This window comes from Balaenoptera borealis (genome assembly GCF_965194805.1).
Source record: "Balaenoptera borealis genome assembly, chromosome: 21".
In the NCBI taxonomy this organism is placed as follows: domain Eukaryota; kingdom Metazoa; phylum Chordata; class Mammalia; order Artiodactyla; family Balaenopteridae; genus Balaenoptera; species Balaenoptera borealis.
In genome coordinates this window covers 7,795,530-7,810,885 of record NC_138880.1, presented here as the reverse complement: position 1 = coordinate 7,810,885, position 15,356 = coordinate 7,795,530, and the positions used below count along the sequence as shown (strand labels likewise).

General features: G+C 58.4%; 2 protein-coding genes across 6 annotated transcripts in view; one reads left to right on the top strand and one right to left on the bottom strand.

Annotated features, from left to right (window-relative positions):
* Window positions 1-8,704, top strand: part of ADGRA2 (adhesion G protein-coupled receptor A2) — a 34,045-nt gene extending 25,341 nt beyond the window's left edge. The window contains exons 9-19 of one of the 5 annotated variants that reach the window (XM_082374935.1): window positions 331-529; window positions 982-1,131; window positions 1,260-1,421; window positions 2,145-2,405; window positions 2,549-2,765; window positions 3,386-3,594; window positions 4,386-4,513; window positions 4,791-4,914; window positions 5,359-5,504; window positions 6,149-6,238; window positions 6,485-8,704. In XM_082374935.1, coding sequence (XP_082231061.1) covers window positions 331-529; window positions 982-1,131; window positions 1,260-1,421; window positions 2,145-2,405; window positions 2,549-2,765; window positions 3,386-3,594; window positions 4,386-4,513; window positions 4,791-4,914; window positions 5,359-5,504; window positions 6,149-6,238; window positions 6,485-7,754 — 2,956 coding nt within the window. In that variant the 3' untranslated portion in view covers window positions 7,755-8,704. Of the gene's footprint in view, window positions 1-234; window positions 530-981; window positions 1,132-1,259; window positions 1,422-2,144; window positions 2,406-2,548; window positions 2,766-3,385; window positions 3,595-4,385; window positions 4,514-4,790; window positions 4,915-5,358; window positions 5,505-6,148; window positions 6,239-6,484 lie in introns of all 5 variants that reach the window. The other 4 variants (XM_082374934.1, XM_082374933.1, XM_082374936.1 and 1 more) reach the window with 4 other exon arrangements.
* Window positions 8,705-9,376: 672 nt separating this feature from the next.
* BRF2 (BRF2 general transcription factor IIIB subunit) lies at window positions 9,377-14,066 on the bottom strand. Its single transcript, XM_082375022.1, has 4 exons — window positions 13,800-14,066; window positions 13,024-13,083; window positions 11,545-11,866; window positions 9,377-10,719 (listed from the first exon to the last, which is right to left on the bottom strand). Exons 1-4 carry the CDS (start codon window positions 13,951-13,953, stop codon window positions 9,993-9,995), a joined length of 1,263 nt encoding a protein of 420 aa, XP_082231148.1. The 5' UTR covers window positions 13,954-14,066; the 3' UTR covers window positions 9,377-9,992.
* Between the last annotated feature and the right edge of the window lie 1,290 nt (window positions 14,067-15,356).

The following is a 15,356-nucleotide window of genomic DNA, read 5'->3' as shown; positions in this document are numbered from 1 at the left end:
TTTCATATCCCAGTGCCCTCTCACTTAGGCAGGGAAGGAGTTATTCTCCCCATCGTACAGCTGAGAAGACTAAGGCCCAGAAAGCATAAGTGACTTGAACTCAGGACTTCAAGTCCAGCCTCGCAGCACCAGTGACAGCACTGTCCCAACAAACAGCTTTAGAAAGAAGGTGGAGCTTGGGAAGCCCTTGAAGTCCAGTCCAAACAAACACCCTCTTCTGGACCCTTCCTGCAGCTCCCAAGGAGTCTGGCCTCACAGTTCTCAGGGCAGGGGAGGGACCCTTGCCCTGAGGAGCCCAGGTCATCGGCAACCTCCCGCCTGTGCCCCCAGGTGGCCTCGAACCCTGGCTGGCATCACAGCCTATCAGTCCTGCCTGCAGTACCCCTTCACCTCGGTGCCCCTGAGCGGGGGTGCCCCTGGCACCCGAGCCTCCCGCCGGTGTGACCGAGCTGGCCGCTGGGAGCCGGGGGACTACTCCCACTGTCTGTACACCAACGACATCACCCGGGTGCTCTACACCTTCGTGCTGGTGAGGCCGGGAGAGGGGAGGGGCGCGGGAAAGGGGGAGGGGAGAAGCCTGCCTCCTTGGGATGCATGGTGAGGGGCCACGGGCACCGTGTCTCATGCTCTTCTCCTCTAGCTTTCCCTCTCCCAGGGGATTCAGAACCCCAGGGCCACACTCGGGACATGTGGGCCACCCCAAGGTCCCCAATACAGCAAGGGCAGCCTTAAGCAGAAAGCAGGGACAGCGTGAGGTCGTCCCGTTGTCCTCAAGCAGTGGCATAACCCGTGGGCGGCCCTGAGTTGGGAAGGGCTCACTCCTGACCTTCGCCTCCTGTCTGGATCAGACCCAGCTGTGGGCTAGACCCTGCTCCCTAGGCCCCATTGCTCTGAGCAGCAGCACAGGGGAGGGGGCCCCCGGGCTGTTTTGGGGGAGAAGGAGCCAGATTAGACGGTGCCCTTTCCTCCCCACACCCCCAGATGCCCATCAATGCCTCCAACGCGCTGACCCTGGCCCACCAGCTTCGAGTATACACGGCCGAGGCTGCCAGCTTCTCCGACATGATGGACGTTGTCTACGTGGCTCAGATGATCCAGAAGTTTCTGGGTTACGTCGACCAGATCAAAGAGGTGAGATTCGATCGGGCCCCTGGGGCCCCTGGAAATCACCTGCCCCCCACCTGCTCAAGCCGGTCTCGCCCCAGCCTCTGGGTCCCCAGCCCCCCTCCTGCCCTCAGTGACCCCGCCCCCGCCTCCAGCTGGTGGAGGTGATGGTGGATATGGCCAGCAACCTGATGCTGGTGGACGAGCACCTGCTGTGGCTGGCCCAGCGCGAGGACAAGGCCTGCAGCGGCATCGTGGGCGCCCTGGAGCGCATTGGGGGGGCCGCCCTGAGCGCCCACGCCCAGCACATCTCTGTGGTACGGTGGGCCAGCTGGGAGGGTGCCCTGCCCAGGGAGGGACAGGGAGGGACCTCAGAGGTGACGGGGGCCGGCCCTTGTCATCCAGGAGCAAGTCCTCCAGGTGTGCACCAGCCGTGCGCCCGGTTAGCGAGAACACCGAGCGTGACTAGGGTTCCGTTCGTGTGGCATCAGATTCCAACTTGTGGGGAGCAGGGCAGAGGAGAGGGAGGCCAGCGACATGGGAGGAGTTACACAGGGCTTCGTGCGGGGAACCGAGCTGAAGGGCTGGCCCGAGGGAAGCACGTGGGGGGGTGAAGGAGGAAAAGGACCAGCAGGAAGGCTTGAGAGCCAGGCAGCGGCACCTGGGAGGGAGCGAGGGTAACGGAGACTTCCGTTCCCTGAAGAGGGGGCGCTTCCAGTGGGGGGTGGCGAACCAGTTAGCAAGCCGCGCACAGCATCTCCTCTGCTGGCTGCTGGGGGAGATACGAGGGGGGCGAGGACCCTGCTGCCCGGCGTAGTTGGGGCAGCAGGACTGGGGCGTGTCAACAGCTGAGCCGGCTCCGAGACGGGGTGTGAGTGAGTGGGAGGAGGGGCCGAAGAGCAGGGGTTTGGGAGACTCCCCGGCAGATGGAAGGCTGCCAGGCCCTGAGTGACGAGCAAGGATGGCGGGTCGGCCTGAGCAGGTCTGCGGTCTCGAGCAGGAGAAGGCCAGGAGAGGGCTGACAAGGTCCCTGTCCCTAGAACTCGAGGAACGTGGCCTTGGAGGCCTACCTCATCAAGCCGCACAGCTACGTGGGCCTGACCTGCACGGCCTTCCAGAGGAGGGAGGCTGGTGCGCCGGGCACCCGGCCCTTGGGTGCCAGCCAGAACCCCTCCCCTGAGCCGGAGCCCCTGGCCGACCAGCAGCTCCGCTTCCGCTGTACCACGGGGAGGCCCAATGTTTCTCTGTCGTCCTTCCACATCAAGGTGGGCGCCGGGGGAGGGAGGACGCTGAGAGGGCAGGTACGAGGTGCAGGCGCCTGGTCAGGTGGATGGTGTGAGGGGACGCAGGACTCAGGGGGAGAGGGGACGGAGGAGGAGGGGCGGGAGGACAGCGGAGCTCCAGGGACCCCGGGTGTCTCTGAGGAACTCCTGTTTCCCCCCAGAACAGCGTGGCCCTGGCCTCCATCCAGCTGCCGCCCAGTCTGTTCTCGTCCCTCCCGGCTGCCCTGGCCCCCCCGGTTCCCCCAGACTGCACCTTGCAGCTGCTCGTCTTCCGAAACGGCCGTCTCTTCCGCAGCCACGGCAACACCTCCCGCCCTGGAGCCGCTGGGCTTGGCAAGAGGCGCGGCGTGGCCACCCCTGTCATCTCTGCGGGAACCAGTAAGGGCCTGCGCGCGCACATGCGCGCGCACACACACACACACACACACACACACACACACACACCCCTGCCCTACCGCGCCGCCCGGGAGCCCTCCCCCACGCCCCCGGCGCCCTGGTGGAGGTGGCCGGGGGCAGTGGCCCTGCACCATTTCCAAGGGCGGTGCAGGGCAGGGGTGTCCCGTGAAGGAACGGACTGGTGGAGAAAAGGCTCAAGAGACCCTGGGTTTCACATCCCAGATTCGGCAGATTTCCAAAGGGCTATAATCACAAACCCTCCACCCACCTGGGCCTCCTTCCGTCCCCCTTCGTCACCTGGTGCCAGCTTCCCCCTCAGGGTGCCCTCCTGAATCCCCCCTTCACGCGGGCTCCCCCTCCCTCAGCGTCGCCTTCCACCTTCTCGTCCCCGACCCCAGAGTCCTCCCTTCCTGGGCACGTCGCCACGACTCATTTGGCACTTAGGTGGGCCACCACCTCCGGGTGCCTTCATTTTGATTCGTCCTTGTGTCTCCCCAGTTAGGCTGAGGCCCTGGGGGGCAGGCCCGCACTCGGCATCTAACTCTGTTCCCCACGCCCAGCGCACGCCCCGGCTGAGCCTGAGTGGACCCCCTCCCCTGTAGGTGGCTGCAGCGTGGGAAACCTGACTGAGCCGGTGGCCGTCTCGCTGCGGCACTGGGCTGAGGGGGCCGAGCCCGTGGCCGCTTGGTGGAGCCAGGAGGGGCCGGGGGGGCCCGGGGGCTGGAGCTCTGAGGGCTGCCAGCTGCGCTCCAGCCAGCCCAACGTCAGCGCCCTGCAGTGCCAGCACCTGGGCAACGTGGCCGTGCTCATGGTGAGGGTAGCGGGCACGGGGGTGGAGGGCAGGGGAAGCAGAATGGGTGCCGGGGGGGGGGGGGACCAGGGGCACTCTGAGCGCCTGGGGCCACAGAAATCCTGAAAAAACAGAGGCCTTATCGGGCCTCGTGACGGTCAGGACTCGCAGGGAAATAAATGGCCCTCTGGTCTCCCCCATAGCTCTTCATCTTTCAGAAGACAGGCAGGTCCTCAGGCCCTCTATCAGGTCATCCCCATAATAGCAAACCCCAAAGCAAAAAAAAAAAAAAAAAAAAAGACAGAGAGGTCCTGCCTCTACTCCCATATCGAGAGAGATGGATCAGAGACCGCCCAGCCTGGTCTCCACATCCTGCACTCTCTGACACCCAGATTGTTAAAGTGAAAAAAAATCTGGGAACATTTCTCCTTCCTGGTCACCCTCCCCGCTCACCCCTGTGCAGCCCCTGTGCCCGCACCACACTTCACAGCCCGCTTTTCCAGATCCTGAGCAGGCATGCGGCTGTATGATAGACAGAACCTGCCCCTCTTCCCTCCTCTCTGATTTTTGGGCTGGGAACCTGAAAAGTTCCCAGAAAGGCAGATCATTAACGCCACCTAGACCAACTTTCTAAGAGAGGATGTCGTGGTGCCTACATCTTTGCTACCCAGATGGACCAAGGCCCAAAGCTGGGGCCCAAAGCTGACTGGGCTTGGGAAGAGGAAAACTGGCCCGGAGGACAGGCCAGGACTCCACAGGGCAGCCTCTCAACTCCCGGCTTCCCCTTACTCACTTCTCTCTGCTCTTTCCAGGAGCTGAGCGCCTTCCCCAGGGAGGTGGAGGGCTCAGGGGCAGGCCTGCACCCTGTCGTGTACCCCTGCACAGCCCTGCTGCTGCTCTGCCTCTTCTCCACCATCATCACCTACATCCTCCACCACAGGTGAGAGCTCCTGCGGGAAGGGAGGGCATGCTGGGTGTCACTAAGTACTGGCAAGGCGACAGTGGGTGTTCCTTTCCCAGGCTCTTGCCTAGCCTTTCCTTCGAAGGTTCTGCAGTTGGAAAATGCGTTTGGGGGTTAAGGTGTCCATCCCATTCATGCCCACGCGTGCACACAGATATCTGCCTTCTCCTCTTTGACTCTCCTGGTGGCCTTGAGACCCCCATAGGCCTGACCTTGGGTTGGGTGGCCCATTTGTTAAAGACTGTTTCCGTGGCAGCTCCATCCACGTGTCCCGGAAGGGCTGGCACATGCTGCTGAACCTGTGCTTCCACGTGGCCATGACCTCCGCCGTCTTTGCGGGAGGCATCACGCTGACCAACTACCAGGTGGTCTGCCAGGCAGTAAGCAGGAGAAGGGCTGGGGTGGGGGGTCTCCAAGATCGGGGACGGCAGCCTAGGGTACAGGAGGGGGGCACGCGGGAGGAAGGGGGCTCATGGCAGTGGGCTCCCGCTCCGCTGTTCCGTGTCCAGCCTCGTGGGCGAGGTGGGCATGAGACTAGGGGAGGGAAGAAGCAGAGCAACTAGGAGACAGGACAGAGTGGAGAGTGGGGTCCTGCGACGGAAGAGAGGTCGGGGACGAGCCAGGCAGCAACGACAGGGTCATGGAGAGTCCCTGGCATGGGGGAGAACCCTGGGCTGGAAGCAGAGAGGGTACTGGCAGGGATGGAACCCTGGGGAGGTTCTGGGTGGAGCTGGAGGCTGGGCACAAGGGAGGCACGGGAGAACACTGCGGGGCTGAGGCTCTGGGACGGCCAGTCCCCCAGCCTCAGTGCCTTGACCCCACAGGTGGGCATCACCCTGCACTACTCTTCACTGTCCACACTGCTCTGGATGGGGGTGAAGGCCCGTGTCCTCCACAAGGAGCTTACCTGGAGGGCACCACCTCCACAAGAAGGGGACGCTGCCCTGCCCGCCCCCCGACCCATGCTCCGGTATGTGCCTCCAGCTGTCAGCTCTGCAGTGGGGAAGGGCTCAGGTGTGGGGGGAGGACACCAAAAGCTGTTCTCCCAGGGTGGATGCTCTCCCAGGGGCCCAAGGTCCTGGGAGATCACACTCCCAAGACAGAAGAGGTGGGGAGTTCCCTGGGGGTCCAGTGGTTAGGACTCAGCGCTTCCACTGCAGGGGGCCCGGGGTTCAATCCCTGGTCAGGGAACTAAGATCCCTCAGCCAAAATTTTAAAAAAAGGCAGAAGAGGCAGGGCCCTGGGTGGCACTAGGTTGCCCAATGCCATGGAGGGGGTGCATCCTTGAGGTTTTCAGGCATGACAAGGCCAGGAAGGGAGCGACTTCAAAGGGCATTGGGCAGGGATCCTGGGAACCCAAGTGGCACCCCTGGCTTCTGCACTGTTCAGGGTGACAGAAAGCAATTCTGGCCACTGTCCCTTAGAACAGTCTTGGCCAAATCCCTTAAGGACCTACTGACCGGCCCTGGAGGGGCATTGCATCCCTGGCTAAAAAACTCTGACATAATTTCTAGGGGAAAGAGGATAGGACAGAGACCCCAAGGTGAGGGTTCTGAGCACCTGGCCCCCTCCTTGTTCCCCAACTCTCTGACCCCCAAACCCATTCCTCTCCAGGTTCTATCTAATCGCGGGAGGGATCCCACTCATTATCTGTGGCATCACAGCCGCTGTCAACATCCACAACTACCGGGACCACAGCCCCTAGTGAGTGCGAGGCCCGCCTGCCCCAAACCTCCCCGCCCTGCCCGGGATGCCTCCTGCTCCGCCGCGGCGGCGCCGCCCACCCGCGCAGCCCGTCACCCAGCCCAGCCTGTCACCCAGCCCGTCACCCAGCCCCAAGCCCTGCTTGCTGACTGAGCTGCTTCCGCCTCTCCACTCACCATAGCCTCCCTTCCCGCCCACCCAGCCTCCGCGCCCCACCTCACGCGCGCCGCCTGTGTCTCCCCTCAGCTGCTGGCTAGTGTGGCGCCCAAGCCTAGGAGCCTTCTACATCCCGGTGGCTTTGATTCTGCTCATCACGTGGATCTATTTCCTGTGCGCGGGGCTGCGCTTACGGGGTCCTCTGGCACAGAGCCCAAAGGGGGGCACCAGCAGGGTCTCCCTGGAGCCAGGGGAGGAGCTGAGGGGTTCCACCAGGCTCAGGAGCAGCGGCCCCCTCCTGAGTGACTCGGGTTCCCTTCTGGCCGCTGGGAGCACAGGGGTGGTGACGCCCGGGCCCCCGGAGGAGGGTGACGGTCTCTATTCTCCAGGAGTCCAGCTGGGGGCGCTGGTGACCACGCATTTCCTCTACCTGGCCATGTGGGCCTGCGGGGCTCTGAGCGTGTCCCAGCGCTGGCTGCCCCGGGTGGTGTGCAGCTGCCTGTACGGGGTGGCGGCCTCCGCCCTGGGCCTCTTCGTCTTCACCCATCACTGTGCCAGGCGCAGGGACGTCAGGGCCTCCTGGCGCGCGTGCCGTCCCCCCGCCTCGGCCTCCCGAGCCTCCCCGCGGGCCGCGCCCACCGCCCCCGAGGACGGGTCCCCGGCGTTCGGAGAGGGGCCCGCGTCCCTCAAGTCGTCCCCGAGCGGCAGCAGCGGCCCCGCCCCGCCCCCGGGCCCCTGCAAGCTCACCAACCTGCAGCTGGCGCAGAGCCAAGCGTGCGAGGCGGGGGCGGCGGCCCGCGGGGAGGGGGAGCCCGAGACGCCGGGCCCCCGGGGGAGCCTTGGCCCGCGCCACCCGAACAACTCGCACCACGGCCGCCGGGGCCACAAGAGCCGGGCCAAGGGGCATCGCGCGGGGGAGGCCTGCGGCAGGAACCGGCTCCGGGGGCCGCGCGGGGGCGCGGCCGGGGCGGCCGAGTTGCCGTCGGGCGAGAGCGGCAGCCCGCACAACAGCCCGTCCGACAGCTACCCGGGCAGCAGCCGCAACAGCCCGGGCGCCGGCCCCCGGCTCGAGGGCGAGAGCACGCTCACGCCGTCGGAGGGCAGCGACACGAGCGCCGCGCCGCTCCCCGAGGCCGGCCGGCCGGGCCAGCGCCGCAGCGCCGGCCGCGACCACCTCAAGGGCGGCGTGGGCGGCGCGCTGGAGAAGGAGAGCCAGCGCCGCTCGTACCCGCTCAACGCGGCCAGCCTGAACGGCGCCCCCAAGGGCGGCAAGTACGACGACGTCACCTTGAGCGGCGCCGAGGCGGCCGGCGGCGGCTGCATGAAGACGGGGCTCTGGAAGAGCGAGACCACCGTCTAGGCGGGGGGCGGGCGCCGCTTCAGGACGCGCGGGCCGCGCGCGCAGGAGACCCCGCTTCCCGGGGGCCCTCAGAGACGTCGATCGGTACGTCCCCAGGATTGAGGTAGAGGTGGCTCGCTGTGCCCGGGCCCGCCAGCTTTAGTCCCGGAGGCTGGGGAAAGGACAGGCACAGGCCCGCCACCGCCAAGAGGGCCATCCGTCTGGGGTAGCGACAGACAATCCCCGAACCGCAGGCAGGATACGTTTCCGTCCCAGCGCAGGCTGGTTTCGGCAGCCCCTGCCGTCCAGGCTGGGGGGAAGGTCCTGTGGGGCTGCGGAGTGAGCAAGAGCGGCAGGGACAGCACAGCTCAGGCGGGCTTCTCCTAAGGTACCCCCCGCACCTCCCGCCCCGCTCACGGGCGGCCGTCAGCCTTACCGGGAACACACGGGGGATGGGGGCCTGAGTAAGGTGTTCTCTCCTCGCTGCCCTCCTCGGAATCAGTCACCCACCTGAGCCCAGATCCTAGGGCCTCTCCCCCACCCAGTTCTGGCTAACTAGGGGGCCAGCCTAGCAGATGAGCCAGGTGACCAGGACCGATGGGAGGAAACAAGGTGCTGCTTTTCGGATCAACTATGCAAAAGGAGAAGGTGGGGCAGTGTGAAAGGCAGCTGCAGGGATCACCCAGCCCTCTGGAAGGGGGGCAGGTGGAAAGGTGCACCATCAGGGCTGGAGGCCATTCCCACAGGACTGGGACACACACCACACGGCAGGGCTCAGAGGTGGCACTTCAGGACAAAGCCCAGGCCCTACACCTAAGAAGCTGCCTGCCAGATGCCTGGAGGTGATGTGAGGGAAGCAGGGAGAGTTAGTGCTTAGATCTGGAGCTGAAGCTAGTCCTGCCTTAAACCTAATCCTATTAAAAAAAAACACAAAAAAACGCTCTGAAGAGGGGCGCCACCGCCAGGCTGCAGGTGGTGCTGGAGAAGCACTTACTGTCCAATCACAGGCCCATATCCCCAGTCTCAGCCCTCCACCCCGAAGGACTGACAAAGAGCACTCCCTGCCTACATGAGGCCATAGAGGAGAGCCTTTCCAATGATTTGATCTCCAGCTCCATATTAGGGAGAAACCTCCAAAACATCAAACCAGCTTCCTGCCTCCGGGAAGCCCAAGCCAAGTCCCCGGGGCAGTGGGCGGGGCCCCCTGCAGCTCACCTGGGGCCTGCACGTTCACTGCTTTTAAACACCAGCACGCATATTTCTCCCAACCTTAAAAGCAACCACCAGCCTTTGGTTACAGGATGCAATGCAAGTGGAGGGAACCCTGGGCCTCATGAAAAGCCCCAGGGAAACCTGGCCATATCATATCATATCATATCACCCCAGCCTGATCACCAAGGCAAGAGAAGACAGAGGGGAAGGGAGAAAACCCACACGCCTTGGGATGCGTCCTGTTATTTATGCTTGCTGCACAGACAATATTAGACAGAAAAAAAAAAGGCAAAAAAAAAAAAAGCTTCGTATTATTCTTCCACGTATGCTGGCTGCTGTTTACATACCCCGCCAATGCCTTAGCACTGGAGAGCTTTTTGCAATACGCTGGGGAAAGGGGAGGGAGGGGATGAAAAGTGCCAAAGAAAACATGTTTTTAAAAGCTCGGGTTTTATACAATAGAATGTTTTCTAGCAGATGCCTCTTGTTTTAATATATTAAAATTTTGCAAAGCCCTTTGAGCTATGAGCTTACTCCACCCCCGGTCCTTTTGTTAGGAGGGAGAGGATCTCTGACACTGTACACATGAATCCACTCAGGCCTGTGAATGGACGCAGGGCCGAGGGCTGCCCAGTTCCATCCTCTGAGGGCTGATACCATCGGGAATGCGCACTGCTCCACACCAGCAGGGAGGCCCCGCCAGCCCTACAGCTGCGGTGTATGCAATCTGAACCCTGAACCGAGAGCAGGAGAGCGCCTGGCACTTTCCCAACAGTCCAAGAGAAAGCCAGCCCACAGGAGTATGTGTGACCACTGTCTGGGACCGAGGGATGGGACTCTCCAACTCAGGCGTCCCATGTTCCTTCTGACTTCGACTCTGGGACCTGGGGTCCAATAACTGCAGAGCCCCTCTTGGGTCCCTTAAATGAGAACGGAGATACCTAAGGACTTGTATACACTGATTTCTCTGGCTACATCAGGCCTGTTAGCAAGCCGCTGTCAGATGGGGTTAAGCGCCCGCCCCACCCCCCCGACCCCGGCTGTGCATCAGGGAGGGTTAGGAACACTCGTGGCAGCCTGTCTGGCGGCCTGAGCTCTCTGGAAGTCCCTAACTTCCTGAGGGGTACGCAAATACTGCTCGATCTCACTATCAGAAATGTTCTCATCTCCAGTGACCGTGGAGACAGGGGGTGTGGGACAGCTCCGCTTTGGGGGCTTCAACATGCAGGGTGGAAGGAGGAGGGCGGGGCTCGCTGGCCGCTTCCCTGCAGGCAAATCTAAGGAGCCATGGCCCCGGTCCTCTCTCCCCCACCCCGGCCCCTGCAGCTCCTCCTCCCCGGCGTCCAGCGCGCCTGGCTCTGCTGTTCCGTCTCGAAAGGCCTTGCGGACCAACATGTGGCGGTGCTGGAGAAGGTCGCCGATGTGCGCGACCACAGACCGCTTGTCAAGCTTCAGGACCTGCAACCAGGCCAGCTGCTCGGCCAGCCGCAGCAGCACAGCCAGCAGCTCCTGCAGGCGGGAGGAAGCGGGGTAGGGCAGGTCCACGTTCGCCAATTTACAAAACCGGGCAAGGGAACACGTCAGCCGATCTGAAGGCCGAAGCGACTGCCAAGCCAGGAAAGTGGCAGCGGTGATGACAGGCAAGGGATGCCGCCCGGTCACCAGCCACGTCTCATCCGCCAGCTCCACCAACTGCAGCGTTCGCGACAGCATCTTCTCCTTGTCTTCCACGTACTTGGCTGGCACGGACGGGGAGGCTTCAAACAGTTTGAAGCTGAAATAACCAAAATGAGGGTCTGGTCTCAATACCTCTGGGGGACCGCTCTTTCAAAGCGCGGAAGATGGGCAAGCTATGCTATCCTCCCGGGAACACTCAAGCTTGCTGGGCAGCAAGTTTATCCAGGTACCGAGAGAAGACAGTGTGAGTCTCCTGCTGAAGAGGTAAAGGGCAGGAGAATGCAGAAGGGAGCTAACATTTCTTGACAATCCCCCTCCCCCCACCCCATCAGCCATCATTCTGAGGGCTTCACAAATGTTCTCCTTTAATCTACTCCACAGCCTGTCACGTGCATTCAGAGTCAAAACACTTGCCCATAGTCATCCAGCTTGGAGGTAACCAAGCTTCACACCCAAGATTGTTTCACACCGATAGTCTTTGCTTTCTACCATATTTGTCAGAAAAAAAGAACACAGCTACTTATTTAAAAAAAAAAAAAAAAAAACTGGCTTCTAACTCCAGCTCTGTCATTCACTAATATCCTTTCAGCTCTAATCACACATGATCCTGTCGAGGCAGGGCTGTTGCATCTAGCCAAGTAGGCCACACACAACATGAGAGGTGGAACCCAGGAGCCCCGTGCCAAGGCTAACACCTTCCTTCCTACATCATTAGGTTGCTGTAAGGGCAAAGGGATTTGAAAATTATAACATTCCAGAAATGTAAAACAGGATTAACCTGATTACTGCTAGGCACAGGAGAGGGAGAAGACTTTTTTCTCCCACCCTTGTAGAATGGGCTTTGGTCAAAAACAGACAGCCAGAGGTAAAAGGATTCAGGTCTAAACCCATCCCATCCCCGTGTCTCCCACTAGGCAGGTACCTGCTACAGTAGGTCTTCACCAGGTCCACCAAGCACAGAGATGGCACATCCAGCCCCAGGAGCTTCACCATCTGCATGTAGGTGCCTGAAAACATATCCAAATCTGCATACAGCAGGGTGCAGATGGTTCCCATGGTCAGGGGCCAGTTACGCTGCCGGCAGGTGATTAAGACACAGCACCCGACCAACACCTCCTTCTTCTGCAGCCTGGCAGCACGGATGCCAGAGTGCTGGTATGCCTGTTGGTAGTAGGCAACTGCCGTGTCCTCAAATGTTGGTGGCAGTTGCAGAACTCGACAGAGGTCTCTCACTCGGCGGAGACCTAAGAAACCCACAGCAGGAGTTAGAGGGGTCTCAACAACACCTTAAAAGGATCATACACCATGATCACGTGGGATTTATCCCAGGGATGCAAAGATTTTTCAATATCTGCAAATCAATCAGTGTGATACACCACATCAACAAATTGAAGAATAAAAACCGTATGATCATCTCAATAGATGCAGAAAAAGCTTTTGATAAAATTCAACATCCATTTATGAGAAAAACTCTCCAGAAAGTGGGCAGAGAACATACCTCAACATAATAAAGGCCATATATGACAAACCCACAGCTAACATCATACTCAATGGTGAAAAGCTGAAAGCATTTCCTCTAAGATCAGGAACAAGACAAGAAAGTCCACTCTCGCCATTTTTATTCAACATAGTTTTGGAAGTCCCAGACATAGCAATCAGAGAAGAAAAAGAAATAAAAGGAATCTAAATTGGAAAGGAAGAAGTAAAACTGTCACTGTTGGCAGATGACACGATACTGTACATAGAGGGTCAAAGAAGCCACCATGCAGCTCCTAGCAATTTCTGTTCAACTTGCCTCAGATACCAGAAGCACAAATAATGGACCTTTCTACAATGACAAGAGTGACACTTGGTGAGGTCATTCGAAAGGCACAAAGACATTTGTGGAAGGAAGTCACACTTCAGTGTCCCATCTTCTGGAGGCTGGTTTGATTTGTGGCCAAGCCAAAGTTTGATCTGGGTTCCTTGAGTCTACCTCAGACATACCCCCCAAGCAAACCTAAACCTTCCACCTAATTGCTACCTGTCTTAGAACCATCCTCATTCTTTATTTCTAATTACCATTCTCTTCTTCTCTACCTTACCCAGTAATGCTGAAAACAGGAAAGACAAGCAGATGGGCTAGACGGGGTCCCCAACCCCCGGACCAACCACTACCAGTCCTCGGCCTGTTAGGAACTGAGTGCCACAGCAGGAGGTGAGCGGCAGGCGAGCCAGCAAAGCTCCATCTGCCGCTCCCCATCGCTCTCATTACTACCTAAACCATCCCCCCCACCCAGTCCGTGGAAAAACTGTCTTCCACGAAACCGGTCCCTGGTGCCAAAAAGGTTGGGGACCACTGGGCTAGACCATCAGGAGAAATTTCTTTAAAGCCACTGTGTCATAAAAGGTTGATACTCACCTCGTTGCTGGCTGCGACTAACTTGTTCGTTTTCCCCTGTGCTTCGGGAATATGTTACTTCTGTAAGATAATGAACAACAAATAGCTTGTTTAGCCTCTATTCACCAAATCCCTTCCCTCCCACCACACAAAACTGGGGAGCAGAATCCCAATCATCATGCACCCACTCCTTGTCTCACAGAAGGTGCCCATCTTTGCAAGATAAAGGTCCACCTGGTTTTCCATGACCACAAGCAATACCAAATACACAGAGACTAAAGAGGACTAGGACTGCCCTAAAGCAGCTCCAAGTGTTCCAAATTTCCAGCCGTCCCTCCTGTACATCCAGTTCAGGCAATTCTCCTGCCTGCACAGATTTTGAGGGCTGCATTGCTCAGGGACTTGGAAAGCAAAGTAAAGAAAAAAAAAAAGATTGCTTTTGCCAATTAGTGCTCAAAACTACTTCGGGATAATAGTATTTTCTGTATTCGTAATGAATTGATCTATCAATACAATTCTTCAACCATGCCCAGACTAGGTAAACTGAGTGGAACTTTGTTTCTGTTTCATTTATTCAACATTTGTTAATACCTACTACATATACCAGATATGGTGCTAGAAAAACACAGATAAGTGGCAGTCCCTGACCTTCTGCAGCTCGCTCGTCCACTTTAGGCTGTTTTCTCTCATATTTAAGTGTGCACGTGACAGGGAGAGGGCAGGAGATAAGAATCTGACGTCAATCCCTCCGCAGCCCCAGGCTGTATCCACGGCCCCAGAAAAGCCCGCAGAGGTACCTCGGAGGTTGCCCTCGTCAGTGTAGGTGGTAGTAAGGACTCCCTCGGTGACCACACAGCCGCAGTCGGAGCACACCAGCTGGTTCTGCGAATAGTGCGAGTCTTCCACGAGCTCAGTGGAGCCGCAATCGGGACACCGGCCTCCGCCCGGCATCTCACAACCCGTCCAGAGCCGAGGAAGCTTTCCGATACCCGCCCCTAACGTCGACAACAGCAACTGTGCGGAAGCAGGAAGTAGGAGCGGAGCCTTGTAAGGTCTGCACCGTTCTCTTCCGGCCAGCGTGACGGCTGTACTATAGGTATTTCCTCCGCGGCTGCGCGCCACTTCCGGTCCGTTCCTATTTGGACTCGGGTAGAAACGTGATCTAGGAGAGAAGGTTCCTGTTCTGGACTGTGTCTTCGGCTTCCCCGCAATCTGTAGTTACTTTGAGGTGGGCCAGACTGGGGGTTTGCATTTGAGTGAGCGTTCTACCTGCATGGACACGGATAACAGACAAGAAATTGTTGCCATCCGCAAACAACTCTTTTTTCTAAAGCGCTAGGGGAATCGCAGATTCTCCATTTCTCTTTGGTGATGGATGTTGATTTGGGCCGTAGTACAAAATCTGTGTCTAAAAGGGAGAGTAGTGTATCAAGAGAGCAGGAAATCGTGCTCTTTCCAGAGTGGCTTCCCCTCAAGCAAGTTGTTTCCTCTCTTTGCAGTCTATTTTCCTCCACTGTAGAATGAAGGAGTTGAATTAAAATCCAGAGTGGCAACCTCGGATGCTTTCAGAGGCTAGGCAAGGAATGTCTAAGGGAGTTGGAGAGAAAGAATATGGGGTGGTGAGGCCCTTGGCAATCTGAAGGGTTCAAGCAGATTTGGATGTTTTTAAACGTGAGCTTTAAGATGCTCCAAGATTCTAGCTCCAAAGTTCCTAGCATGGGATAGTATAGATCAAAGACTCTTGAGCAAAAGAGTGCCTCTAGCAAGCTTACACATGAGAGATTTTGTATGTCATGTTTGAATATAAATTAAACATGACCAAAGAAAGTGTGCTTTCTCATAAGTAAATCCTAATTGCACTCATCAAGAATACAGGTTTTTGGGAATTCCCTAGTGGTTCAGTGGTTAGGACTCCATGCTTTCACTGCCGAGGGCCCGCGTTCAGTCCCTGGTCGGGGAGGTAAGATTCCGCAAGCTGCATGATGTGGCAAAACAAAACAAAACAAAACCAAAGGTTTTAACACTTGAAAGTTTTAGAATCAGTTGTGTCTGAAAAATAAGAAAATTGAGTTAAATGACAAAGAACCAAAGGCCAGTTCCTTCTGACTCCAAGACAACAGATGGAAGTCATCATAGCCAGTACTGAAAGTAGGTGGGGAATTTCTGCTTCTCAGTCTGGTGGTGGAGAATTTCAGGCAGGTCCGGCATTAGCAGATCTTGGGAGCTGTTGTGGGCTCAATTTCAACCATGCACTGGGACTTGGGGGTGAACGGTGAGCACTTCCCACTGAAAACAGAAAATGATTGGACAGCTCCTACACAGACTGAATTGAGGAAAAAGGGTGTCTTGCCAGC

Coding starts and splice junctions, on each gene's coding strand:
- BRF2 (XM_082375022.1), bottom strand. CDS start 13,953: ATGCCGGGCGGAGGCCGGTGTCCCGATTGCGGCTCCACTGAGCTCGTG. Junction 11,867..13,023: donor TAGTCGCAGCCAGCAACGAG/GTGAGTATCAAC, acceptor TGGGTTTCTTAG/GTCTCCGCCGAGTGAGAGAC. Junction 10,720..11,544: donor GTGAAGACCTACTGTAGCAG/GTACCTGCCTAG, acceptor TGGTTATTTCAG/CTTCAAACTGTTTGAAGCCT.